This window comes from Chiloscyllium plagiosum, chromosome 42 (assembly GCF_004010195.1).
Source record: "Chiloscyllium plagiosum isolate BGI_BamShark_2017 chromosome 42, ASM401019v2, whole genome shotgun sequence".
Taxonomy (NCBI): Eukaryota; Metazoa; Chordata; class Chondrichthyes; order Orectolobiformes; family Hemiscylliidae; genus Chiloscyllium; species Chiloscyllium plagiosum.
The window spans coordinates 19,323,738-19,337,563 of NC_057751.1; the positions used below are offsets into that span (position 1 = coordinate 19,323,738).

At 45.7% G+C, this 13,826-nt stretch overlaps 1 protein-coding gene across 2 annotated transcripts in view; it reads right to left on the reverse strand.

Annotated features, from left to right (window-relative positions):
* The window catches only part of LOC122543211 (glutaminase kidney isoform, mitochondrial-like), a 61,475-nt gene that overhangs the window by 3,386 nt on the left and 44,263 nt on the right, over positions 1 to 13,826 (reverse strand). For both annotated transcript variants that reach the window (XM_043681684.1, XM_043681685.1), the window contains 4 exons: positions 8,841 to 8,972; positions 6,398 to 6,490; positions 5,493 to 5,554; positions 615 to 691 (listed from right to left, as the gene is read on the reverse strand). In XM_043681684.1, coding sequence (XP_043537619.1) covers positions 615 to 691; positions 5,493 to 5,554; positions 6,398 to 6,490; positions 8,841 to 8,972 — 364 coding nt within the window. The remainder of the gene's footprint in view (positions 1 to 614; positions 692 to 5,492; positions 5,555 to 6,397; positions 6,491 to 8,840; positions 8,973 to 13,826) is intronic.

Genomic DNA, 13,826 nt, shown 5'->3' on the forward strand with positions numbered 1-13,826 from the left:
TGCACATCCCAGTTAAGTGTTTCCTTGGTGGTTGTGCCTTCATTCACGTCGTGTAGGAGTCATTGGCTAAGCCAGCATTTATTGTCTATCCCTAACTGTCTTTGAGAAGGTAGTGGTGAGCTACCTTCTTGAACCACTAGTTGCAGGATTTTGACCCTGCAACACTAAAGGAACAGTGATATACCCCAAGTCAGGATGGTGAATGGCTTAGAGGGAACTTGCAGCTGATGGTGTTCCCATGTATCTGCTGCCCTTGTCCTTCTAGATGGATGTGGTTGTGGGTTTGGAAGGTGCTGTTTAAGGAGACTTGGTGAATTTCTGCAGTGCATCTAGAAGATGGTACACACTGCTGCTACTGAGCATCAATGAATAGGCTGGACATGAGCTAGGTGTTTTCACTTTTATGAACAGAGGAGCAGTAGAGGGAAAACTAGCTGGGTGGTGTGGTTCTCATGCCCTTTCCAGTGGATGGCTACAATGTGGAATTGGTAGAATTCAAGCTGGTTGCCTCCAGACACCAGAGTGTGTTCAGTCTGAGAGGAGAAAGAGATACTAAATGTAATGAAAATTGGAAGGCATGCTGCTACTTTAGTAGTTAACAACTTCATCCATACCTTCAGCTGCAGCTATGTGCAGCGGTGTACGTGAATCATAGTCTTTCTGTTCCATATCCATGGCAGAGAGTGCAAATCTGGAAAAGTGAGCACACTGTCAGAGTACACACTGGTCTCAAACTCCTCTGCCCCAATTTGGCTTGGTTTCAAAATGATTTTATTAATAATGCTCCATTCAAACTGCTTGTAACATTTTGCTACATTAAAGGCACTAATGTAATTTTGATTTTGCAATGAAATTCAATGCAATGGAGACTTTAAATATAACATTAACATTATGTATTTGTGGTGGGACACAGCAAATGGAAGCAGTGAGGCAGTAGTTTGCTTGCACTATTTACATCTAGTTTGTGCTGTTGAACAGTAAGGCTGAGCTGAAATCAGGCATTTCCTGATAAAAGGAGAGGAGAATATGGAAACAGTCCTCTGTTTCACATGCCTATTTTGAGCCCTGATAACATTTGAACAGATGTAAATGCCAGCCTGTTTACCTTCCATCTTGGTCAGATTGTGGATCGAGGAGGGCTCATGTTTGGCAAGACCTCAGGCCTGTAATATAATCTCTGACAGACACACAATTGGTCCATCCCATCCCATCAAGCTTGTGCCAGCTGAGTGCACAACTCCAGATTCTCCTGCCATATTGACTACAAATTGGATGGCTGACGGGGTGGAGCAGCCAAAAGAGAGAGTAATGTAGAATGCAAACAAAAGATGCCAACATGAAAGTGTTTTTACTGAGAAACAGGACTGAAATTCACCTTCAGCCCAATTGTTATACAGCCTGGTGGATTTTCCATTCTGGGCAATGAAATGAGCTCTGTGGCAGTGGTCCTGATCACAGCACTTCTATGCACCAGTGCAACTGAGTGCAGGTCAGGAACTACCTTACCCTCTTCAGCCCATCCAAGCCGAGCACTTCCACTTAGCAGAGGAAAGGCAGATCGACATGTATGTATAAAATATAGGAGCAGAATTAGGCCATTCGGCCCTTTGAGTCCACTCCACCATTCGATCATGGCTGATGCATTTCTCAACCTCATTCTCCTGCCTTCTCCCTGTAGCTCCTGATACATCTTATTAATCAAGAGCTTATCTATCTCTGTCTTAAAGACACCTAATGTCTTGGCCACAACAACCTTCTGTGGCAATGGGTTCCACAGGTTCCCCACCCTCATTGAAGAAATTCCTTCTCCTCTCTGTTCTAAAGGGTTGTCCCATCACTTGGAGGCTGTGCCCTCTGGTCCCAGTCTCTCCTTAATGGAAACATTTTCTCCACATCCACATTCTCCAGGCCAGCAGTATTCTGTACAATGTCAATGACATCCTCCCCTCATCCTGTTATCCTCTATCAAATGCAGACCCAGAGTCCTCAACTGCTCCTCATCTGACAAGCTCTTCATCCCCAGGAATATCCTTGCAAACGCCCTCTGGACCCCCCCTCCAACATTCATCCTTAAATACGGAGCCCAAAACAGCTCACAATATTCCAAATGCAGTCTGACCAGAGCCTTATACATCCTCAGCAGTACAACTCTGCTCTTATATCTAACCCTCTTGAAATGAATGCTAACATTGCAATTACCTTCCCAAATGCCAACTGAACTTGCATGTTAACCTTTAAGAGAATCCTGAACTAGGACTCAAGTCCCTTTGTGCTTCAGATTTCCAAAGTCTTTCACCATTTAGAAAATGGTCTCCACCTCTATTCTTCCAAAATACAGAATACGTTCCCTCTTTGTATTCCATCTGCCACTTCTTTGTCCACTCTACAAGCCTGTCCAAGTCCTTCTGCAGCCTCATCGTTTCCTCAACACTACCTGTCCCTCCACCTATTTGTCATCTGCAAACTTAGCAACAGTGCCCAAAGTTCCTTTGTCCAGATCATTAACGTATCATGTAAATAGATGGGATCCTAACACTGACTCCTGTTGACCTCTACTGGTCACCCGCTTTCATTCCCCACTCCCTGCTTTCTGCCAGTCAGCCAATCCTCTGTCTATGCCAATATCTTGCCTCTAACACCATGGGCTCTTCTCTTATTTAGGAGCCTCCTATGTGGCAGCTTGTCAAAGCTGGAAATCCAAATAGATCACATCCACTGGCTCTCCTTTGTCGAACTTGCGTGTTACCTCCTCAGAGAATTCTAACAGATTTGTCAGGCATGACCTTCCCATGATGAAGCCATGCTGACTCTGCCTTATTTTACCATCCACTTCCAAGTACTCCACAATCTTGTCCTTAATAATAGACTGAAAATGTGTTGCTGGAAAAGCGCAGCAGGTCAGGCAGCATCCAAGGAGCAGGAGAATCGACGTTTTGGGCATGAGCCCATCTTCAGGACCTCGACACGGTCTTGTCCCCCTTAGTCCAAGAACTCCCCACCTACGTTCGGGACACCACCCACGCCCTCCACCTCCTCCATGATTTTCGCTTCCTCGGTCCCCAACGCCTTATCTTCACCATGGACATCCAGTCCCTGTACACCTCCATCCCCCATCACGAAGGACTCAAAGCCCTCCGCTTCTTCCTTTCCCGCCGTACCGACCAGTACCCTTCCACTGACACCCTCCTTCGACTGACTGAACTGGTCCTCACCCTGAACAACTTCTCTTTCGAATCCTCCCACTTAAAAGCCTGAAGAAGGGCTCATGCCCGAAACATCGATTCCCCTGTTCCTTGGATGCTGCCTGACCTGCTGCGCTTTTCCAGCAACACATTTTCAGCTCTGATCTCCAGCATCTGCGGTCCTCACTTTCTCCTTAATAATAGACTCTCAAATCTTACCAATGACCAAGGTCAGCCTAACCAGCCTATAGTTACCTATCTTCTGCCTCCCTCCCTTCTTAAACAGGGATGTTACATTTGCAATTTTCTAGTCCTCTGGTACCCTCCCTTACTCCAGTGATTCCTGAAAGATCACCACAAATGCCTCCACAATTTCCTCAGCTATCTCCTTCAGAACTCTGGGGAATAGTCCATTTGGTCTGGGTGATTTATCCACCTTCAGACCTTTCAGCTTCCTCAGCACCTTCTCTTTAGTAATGGCCACTCCATTAATCACTGCCTCCCGACCCTCTTGACGTTTTGGTATGCTACTGAAGAAGGGCTTATGCCCGAAACGTCGATTCTCCTGTTCCCTAGATGCTGCCTGACCTGCTGCGCTTTTCCAGCAACACATTTTCAGCTATGCTACTGGTGTCTTCCACTGGGAAAACGAATGCAAAGTACCTGTTCAGTTCCTCTGCCATTTCTTTGTTTCCCATTACTACTTCTCCAGTCTTGTTTCCAGTGGTCCAATGTCCACCCTTGCCTCTTTCTTACCTTTTAAATATCTAAAAATACCTCCTACAATCTTCTTTTACAATACCAGCTAGCTTAACCTCATTTCATCTTTTCCCCCTTATTGCTTTTTTAGTTGTCTTTTGCTGGTTTTTAAAGGTTTCCCAATCTTCTCGCTTCCCACTAATCTTCACCACATTGTTTGCTTTTTCTTTTGTCTTTATGCTGTTCCTGACTTCCCATGTCAGTCAAGGTTGCCTCATCCTCCCCTCAGCATGTTGCTTCTTCCTTGGGATGAATTTCTGCTGTGCCTCCTGAATTACCCCCAGAAACTCCTGCCGTTGATGCTCCACCATCTTCCCTGGTAGGCTCCCCTTCCAATCAACTCTAGCCAATTCCTCCCTCATGTCTTTGTAGTTACCTTTACTCAATTATAATCCCATTATAGCTGATTCCAAAAAACTAGCCACCAGGATACACAAACACCAACTAGCCACCAAAAGACATGACCAGCTATCATTAGTATCCTTACACACAGACAAAGAAGGATACTGCTTCGACTGGGACAATACATTCATCCAGGGACAGCCTAAACAGAGACACACATGGGAAGGCCTAGAGGCCTGGCATTCAAACCAGAACTCCATCAATAAGCACATTGATTTGGACCCCATTTACCAACTCCGAAAAAGAACCCGAAATGATACCATCCACCTTAACAAACCAAGACACATAAATAGAAAGTGAAACGGTACACCAGTGCTTCAATGGAGGCTCACTGATGGTGTTACCTGGCATGGTGACGAAACATCTGAGAAGAAACCTACCGGCTCAGCGAGCAAATTTACAAACTGATCCTCAACCTGAGCTACAAACCTTCTCAAAAAATCGCATTCCAGTAATTTTCTCCATAACTACATTTCTCTTTTGTACCTCAGTGCTGAGGTCAAATTGCTTATCCTCCCTACAGCCCCTGCTCTTGTCCACACAGGGAGTATGACTCTCAAACCTGCTGACAAGCTCAAGGGCTGAGGCTCCTATATCATTACCTCCTGGATGCCTCCACCTGCCTCGCTCATACTCACACCCTCCTGTCCCTGGCCACTGACCAAATTCGAGGTAGTTAATCTAGGAGATGTGACTGCCTTCTGTAACACAGCATCCAGGTAACTCTCCCCCTCCCTGATCTATCGCAGCATTTGAAGCTCTTGCTCCAGCTCATGAAACAACCAGCACTTGCTACAGATGTGATCACTTTGAACCACAATGTGATCCACCACCTCGCGCATCATGCAGTTACAACACATTGGGGAGGAGAAAGTGAGGACTGCAGATGCTGGAGATCAGAGTTGAAACGTGTGGCACTGGAAAAGCGCAGTAGGTCAGGCAGCATCCAAAGAGCAGGAGAGTCGACGTTTCAGGCATAAGCCCTTCATCGCCTGGCCCTGCATGTCTATTTTATTTACTTAGTTCTTTATTTGTTTTTTTAAAAAATTCTGCAAGTATTATGGTTCATAACCTGTAATTATTTCTCTCATGTCCCTTCAATAGGAAGGTAATTTATAATTGATAGTCAAATTAGCAGCTCTTACTTACCTGCGCAGTGCAGCTATGTCACCACTATATGCAGCAAAGAGCAAGTTCACCACTGATTCCTCCTGGTAGAATCAACAAAATAGCATTTGTTTTTAAAAGATTTCATGTTCTTTGGTTTCTATTTAAATGCTTAGTTATAACAGTAAGAACAAACTCAGAATGTTCCTCCCTGTACTTTCTACACCATCATGATTTCTCCACATCCATTTGATCTTCTAGAAGGAAGTACTATGTAAATATTATCTGATCTAAAAAGTAATAAATCAAAATGTTCTTCCATGTCCACACTTATTTCAAACTGACAGTGGTGCCTGCATTCATGGACAAATACAGCACTGCTCCTAGCTCCTATCTGATTCTCTGGAGGCTGGGACACTGCTGTTTTCCATGGGCAGACATTCTTGTGATATTTTTTAAGGTCACAAATTCTTGTCCACAGCACATTGCAGAATTCCACTTGCAAAGCAGAAACTACATCAACATGGCAATGTGGAGGGAAAGATTGTCAAAGTGAACGGCTTAATTAAGGGCAAAGAGCACTTGCATGGACTAACAGGAAATAGGGGATATAAAGTAACATTATGAACTGAGGAGAGGGCAGGAAACAGAGGGGCTCTAGGTCAGCCCACAGCAAAACCCAAAACATTAGTTGAGGGCAAAGAGAGGGTTATTTCCATATTTCTGTATAAACAACTTAGCAATTGAAGTCAGGAATTATCAGATGACTTTCATATATTTTGGGGTAGGAAATAGTTTAGGATTTCTTTTTTTCTTTCTGGAAGTGATTGTGCAGCAGCTTGTCTCTGGCTGTGGGTTAGCCCTGGTGAAAGTGTATCAACTGAGCCAAGAGCTGGAGTAGCTGGCACACAGTGTATTCTCAGATGTGGACTCATCAGATTTCTTACCTTGACTTCACTTCCGTTTCTCCGTGGGTCTAGTTTCCTGGCAAAATGCCTCAGATTATCATAGTTGTGAAAGTTGAACAGAGAAACCAGCTCCTGAAACATAAAGGACCAATCACTCCCTGAAAGGATTTGCTCAATTAAGTTCAGGTAAGACGTGGACATATACATAAAAGGGAGATAATTGTGTTGTGATTGTAATGAGGTCAGCCAGGTGGTCATCATAGAATATGAGTTCCCTAATTAACAGCCCCAATCTGATCCAATAAGGGAGCTCTGGCTGACACATAAATGGGTGTGTCAGGAGTTTTGTTCACTGAGAGAGCTGGCTCTGAAGAAGCTGGATCAGTGTCAAGCACTCTCCCCGTGTAAATAAAGGATGACTTGGTAACAGGATACCAGCTTATGTGGAATTATTTCAGAGATAACAAGAGGAGGATTAATGATTTAACCCTGCAAAAGCGCCTACTAGCTGAAGGCCAACTGGACATGAAAACTGGCATTATCATCGGAAAATTCAGCAAGTGGAGCATACAAGTTACAGGGTATTCCAATGGAAGTCCTGAAGAAGGGCTTATGCCCGAAACGTCGATTCTCCTGTTCCCTGGATGCTGCCTGACCTGCTGCACTTTTCCAGCAACACATTTTCAATTCCAATGGAAGTGGACACCAATCTGACTGGGCTTGGGGGACACCACTTGAGTGAAGGCAATCACTCAGGACATGTGCTGAACAGAGGGGCTCTAGGTCAGCCCACAGCAAAACCCAAAACAAAGCCACACTCCAGCCAAGTGATTAAAATCTTCTTCAGGGTCCAGGCCAACTCGAGATGGCAAAAGAGTAACAGAACTTATCGGCTGGTATCCAGCAGAGTGCATACCCTGGAAAGTCCGCTTAAATCCGGTTTGAAACAGTTAAATAAATGTCTGGTTAAATGGTCACCTGGTTCTAAAGGAGGCCAATACCGGCGTGGCAGTTTCAGTGATCACAGAACAAAATTTGCTCTGGACCTCAACCCTTAAGTTTGTGCAAGACCTCGGCTAGACTGAGAACCTGTACTGGGAACCTTACAGATTAAGGGGGCAACTTTGATTCCAGTCTCTTGTGAGAAGCAGCTGGTGCAGTTACCATTGATTGTGGTAAAAGGCTTGGGCCCAAGCCCGATGGGGCAAAATTGGTTGAGAAAGATTCACAGAGATTAACTCAACATTTTTGGTTAGGAAATGGCTGCCTGAGTGAAGTCTGAATTAAATACCTGTAAGTTTTTCAGAAATGTCTAGACACTATCAAAGGAGCCAAAGCCACCTAGCATGTTGACCAAGAAACAATTGCATGATTCTGCAAGGCCCGCCCAGTGCCATTTGCCCTATGGGCAAAAGTAGAGGCATAAATCAGGAGCCTGGAAAGGGAGGGAATCGTCAGACCAGTCCAGTTTGCGGAATGGGCAGCACCGGGCGTACTGATTGTGAAGCCCGATGGGTCAGTTCCCCTTTGTGGAGATTTTAAACAAAAGGTAAACTGCTTTGCATAGTTGGATAAATATCCAATCCCTCGCATAGAGGATTTACATGCAACACTGGCATGGAGGCTGTCCTTCATGAAGCTGGACATGAGTGTACTTGCAATTGCAGTTACCTGAGGATTCCCAGAAGAATGCTTCTATTAATACCCATAAGAGTTTGTACCAATATACCAAACTGCCACTTGGGGTATCGTTAGCCTGTGCAATTTTTCAGCGGATAATGGAGAACGTTTTACAAGGTCTACCCCAAGCCAGCCTTGGAAAGGGTCGCTTGGCCAAGCCAGAGCTTTCAGGGAAGTGAAGAAACAGCTATCATCCTCTAAGGTGTCAGCACACTGTGATCCCAAGCAAGATTTGGTACTGATATGTGATGCCTCCCCATACGGCATCGGGGTAGTATTAGCTCAGAGGTGGCCTAATGGAGAGGAATGCCCAACAGTGTATGCATCCCGGACTTTGGCTAACACAGAGTGTAAATGTGCTCAGATAGAGAAGGAAGGTTTAGCAGTCATATTTGGAGTCAGGAAGTTCACCAATACTTTTACAAACGTAAATTTGTAATATTTAAAGGACCACAAACCCCTGCTAGATGTACTTAAAGAGGACAAGGCAGTGCTGCCCATAGCTTCAGGCTGCATTCAGCGGTGGGCTTTAATACTAAGTGCATTTAATTAAAAGTTGAAACACTGTCCAAAAGGCCAAGTAGCAAATGTGGATGCATTGAGCTGCCTCCCACTGGCAAATGCACCTCTGGTGGTACTGTGACTGGAAGATCCGTAATGGATTTTATTTATTCTGTGACAAACATTCACAACACCATTGGATGTTCGGTGGCATTACAAAGTTGGACTGTTACTGAATGAGATATGCTGCTCTCACTAATTCTATTGAGTTGTGGAGTCTCACTCTGTTGTGATCTCTTACCTGACAGAAATCGATACCTCTCACACTATTTCCAACTTTGTCCAAGGCAGGAGACCAACACATGATGCCCATCACATTGGGCACTACCAGCAGAACACCACCAGAAACACCAGATTTTGCTGGAAGGCCAACCTGCACACACACAAGAAAACGTATGTGACAAACACCAAAGACAATAGACAAATCATTAATGCCATGTTGTTAGGCCACATCTTCCAGCTGGATAATAAACTCACATATGAGACACCAACTAAATAGCTTTACTCTACTGGGTAGGAGAAGCCACAACATGAAAAAGCTGCTGGAGAGTTTCAGGAACTGGAAATAATTTCAGCCACAGTTTGGTTTGGTTGGCAAAATCTGATTCATGCTGGTCAATGTTCCTGGCCTCATCTGAGCTTTGCTGATTGTAGCCAGGATGGATGGTAAGGAGAGTGCCAAATGGTCTCAGTGCCTGAGCTAAGGAGTGGAAAAAAGTGCTGCTGCAGTTACTGCTTTTAAGTGCTGCCCAGTGGCTCCTATCCCCTTGTTGCAAAATATGCCTGAATAGATGTTGGGTAAAGCCTGAACCGAGCTTGCCTAGAAAGCTCCTGCCCCCATTGATGGTCCCCCCAGCCAGATAGCTAGGTAATCACGATCGACATTCAAATATGAATGAAAGATACTATGGAATAAAATCCCTGCTGAAACAAAACCTGAACAAGAAAATTTGGCAAAAAATGTAAATAGCTTAATGTGTCATTGGCTGGTGCGAATGAATGTAGAAACTCTGTGGAAACACAGAGTTATGAAAGTATTAGGAAAAAAAAGACTTGTTGAAAGCTCTCTTAATCTGACCAATTTCAAAAACTTTACTTAGACTGATAATGAGATACTGATGAGTACTTAGAGAACAAAGTTACTTTGGCAAAATGAATTAAAGACAGATCTTAAAAGTGATTCTGCACTGCATGATAACTCTACTGGTCTATTTTTCTTTTTCTGAGACTTTATACCCTACTACTGTATATGGTTACTGTCAGGGGCCTGTATACCATCACAAGTGATCTCTTGCCTTATCATTTCTCATCTCCACCCAAATGTTTCCACATCATGGTTTCCTTAGCTCACCCTCTCTATTGAGCCAGTAGAAATAGTGAACTGAACAATGTAATTGTTCTTTTTTTGTTCCTTAGCTCTAGCCAAATCAAATCTGACCTCAATCTTTCTGAGACATTCTTTTTCCTCCAGCAGTGCAATGCTTTCCTGGTCATTACTACCACACTTTTGTGCATTCCTATCTTTCCTGAACAACTTCAAGAAAATTCAGACCCAGTCCTGACCTTCCTTGAGCCAGGTCTCTGATGTAACCTCAACATTATGTTTCTACATGGCAATCTGTGTCTGTGGGATTTGCCAATCTTATTAATTTTACTCTTTCATTCTTGCGTTGCCTCCTGCTTTTGCAGATAAATGTGTAACTGATATGGAAGACACTTTCCAGTTGGAACTGCAAAATAACTATCAGAATTGGCTGGTTTTCCACTTACAGATCAGAAGTGCTGAAGCCAATTGTCCTGCTGGCAACAGCTCCCAACTAAGATCTCTCAATTTTCTGAATTCAGCACAGATTGAATGGGTCCTTTACGGTCTCTCAGATTCACAATGGGGGGTTTTTAGAAATTATTCTCAGCCATCGTCGGGCTCAGGATCAGCATTGCAATGGCAGTACTCATCTTCACTCAAAATTGTGTCTTATTGACATACATTCATTTGTAGGTTCCAACTGCCCAAAAACATGTGATCTCACCAATTGATATTACTATTATTTATGACTTAACTGAACAGTCTTTGTAACATCACTTATTTTAGCAATTTAAAACTCACCACTCATCGCTCGTGTAACTGCATATAGGCAAATAGCAATTAATGACTTTGTAACCAACTTCTTTGTTTATAATCAAAAAGATTAGAAGGACCACAGAAAGGGTTAATTTATTCACACACTCGTGAGGCTCCCGATGGGAGTTTCATACATTCAGACAGTGCAGAAAAGGCCCTTCAGCCCTTTGAGTAAGCACCAACATAACTACCACTAAAAGTGTGCTAATCCCAATTTCCAGTATTTGGCCCATATCCTTGAATGTTAATATATTTGAAGTACTCATCCAAATATTTTTTAAAGGTTGTACGTTTCCAATCTCCACTACCTTCCCAGGCAGTGCATTCCAGATTCTTACCACCGGTTGAGTGAAAATGTTTTTTTCAAAATTTCCTTCGAATCTTCTGCCCCTTACCCCTAAAACTATGCCCTCTTGTGATTGACCCCTCAACCAAGGGGAAACAGCTGCTCTCTATTCACACTGTCCATATTCTTCATAATCTTAATCGCATCCCTATTGGCAGAATAAAGGCGAATATTATCCGGATAAAAGCAAGTTACTGCAGATGCTGGAATCTGAAACCAAAAGAGAAAATGCTGGAAAATCTCAGCAGGTCTGGCAGCATCTGTAAGGAGAGAAAAGAGCTGATGTTTCGCGTCTAACTGACCCTTTGTCAAAGCCAATATTATCTGAACTGGTTTAGACTGGGTGGTAAATCTACATGGTCAAAATGCGTGGCACTGGAAAAGCACAGCACTGCCTCCTGCCGGCCGACTGTCACCTACAGGATGAGCAGCAGGCTGGTAAGGGAACGTGGAAACTGAACACTAAGCTGTTGACCCTGGGAAACATTGAGGAGCTCAAGAGTGATTACGCAGGTTGGACAACCATGAAGCCCCTCTTTGAGTCCCCAGCGGACTGGTGGGAAACAGTAAAAGGGAACATCAAGAGGTTCTTCATCCTCAAAGGTGTTCAGGAGGCGAGAGAGAGGCGGGGAAAACTGTCCCAGCTCCAGGGAAGTATGCAGACTGCAGACGATGGGGGTGGATGTCACGGAGGACCTCCAGGAGGTGAAGGGTCAGCAAGCCTCGCTCTTTGCTTCGGAGGCCTCCAAGATAATCTTCCGGTCCAGGGTCCGCTCGATGGAGCAGGACGAGACATGCTCACTTTTCTTCTTCCAGAAGGTGCACAAAGAGAGCTCCATGCTCAGCAGCCTGAAGGAAGAAGATGGCTCGGTAACGTCATCTCAGGCTATCTCTGGACGAGCTGACCAAGGCCCTCGAGTCCTTCGAAAAGAATAAAACTCCCGGAAGCGACGGCTTACCGGTTGAGCTCTATTCTGCTCTGTGGGACTTGATTGGCCAGGACCTACTGGAGGTGTATGTCAGTATGCTTCGGGCAGGTACCATGAGTGAATCCATGAGGAAAGGCATCATCCCCCTCATCTACAAGCAGAAGGGGGAGAGGGAGGAAATTAGAAATTGGAGACCAATCTCACTGTTAAACACAAACTACAAAATCTTGTCAAAGGTCATCGCCAACCGGGTCAGGTCTGCTCTGGGGTCGGTGATCCACTCTGACCAAACCTGTGCTGTACCGGGCAGGAAGATCGCTGAGAGTCTCGCACTCCTCCGAGATACGATTGCCTACGTGCAGGACAGGGGGGTGGACACCTGCCTCATCAGCCTGGACCAGGAGAAAGTCTTTGACAGGATATCGCATACATATATGAGGGATGTCCTCTCCAAAATGGGCTTCGGGGAGGGAATCGCTAATTGGATCAGACTGCTCTACACCAACATTGTCAGTGCAGGTTAAAGCCTCCCTGTACATGGATGACGTCGCCGTTTTCTGCTCGGATCCGCTGTCCGTGCACAGACTCATGTGCATCTGTGACCAGTTCGAGCGGGCCTCGGGGGCCAAGGTAAACTGAGGCAAGAGCGAGGCCATGCTCTTCGGGAACTGGGCCGACCAATCCTCTAGCCCCTTCACTGTCAGGACCGACCACCTGAAGGTGCTGGGTATTTGGTTCGGTGGGGCTGGGGAAATGGCCAAGACCTGAGAGGAGCGGATCAGGAAGATGAGACAGAAACTGAGCAGATGGGAGCAACGGTCGCTCTCCATCGCCGGGAAAAACCTGGTCATCAGGTGTGAGGTACTCTCAGTATTGTTATACGTGGCACAGGTCTGGCCTATCCCCAGAACCTGTGCCACCGCAGTCACCCGGGCCATCTTCCACTTCATGTGGAGATCAAAGATGGACCGGGTCCGAAGGGACACAATGTAAAAGACCTGTATAAAGAACGGGGGAAAAATACACCCAATGCCACCCTCACCCTGATGGCCACCTTTGTGTGTGGCTGCATCAAGCTGTGCGTGGATCCCCGGTACGCAAACACCAAGTGTCACTACGTACTGAGGTTCTACCTGTCCCCGGTGTTGCGAAGGATGGGCCTCGCCTCGCCGCCGCGGAACACTCCGAGTGGTTGGACCGTTCCATACCACCTGTCCTTTGTGGAGAAATTTATGAAGAAAAACACCTTTGACCACAAGTCCATCAGGAAGTGGTCAGCACGTAGTGTCCTTGAGACCCTTCGGGAAAAGGAGAGGGCGGATCCTATCGAGTGGTTCCCTGAGCAGACTGTCAAAGCCATTTGGCAGAATGCCTCATCGCCAGAACTTCCCAACAAGCACCAAGACATGGCTTGGCTGGTGGTGAGAAGGGCTCTGCCTGTGAGGTCCTTTATGCACGCCCGGACTCTCTGCCGCACTGCACGCTGCCCTCGAAGCGGCTATGGGGGGTCGAGACTGTCACACACCTCCTTCTGGAATGTGCCTATGCATAGGTAGTCTGGAGAGGAATGCAGTGTTGTTTGTCAAGGTTCGTCCCGAGCAGCACCGTGACACCGGGATGCACACTGAGACGAACTTCAACTGTGCCTGGAGGATCATCAACTCGGTGAAGGACGCTCTCTGGGCGGTCCGAAACCTGTTGATCTTCCAGCTGAAGGAAGTGACCCCGACTGAGTGTTGCAGACTGGCACATTCCAAGGTCCAGGACTACGTGTTGAGGGACGCACTGAAGCTTGGGGCAGCTGCCGCCAAGGCACGATGGGGAAAGACT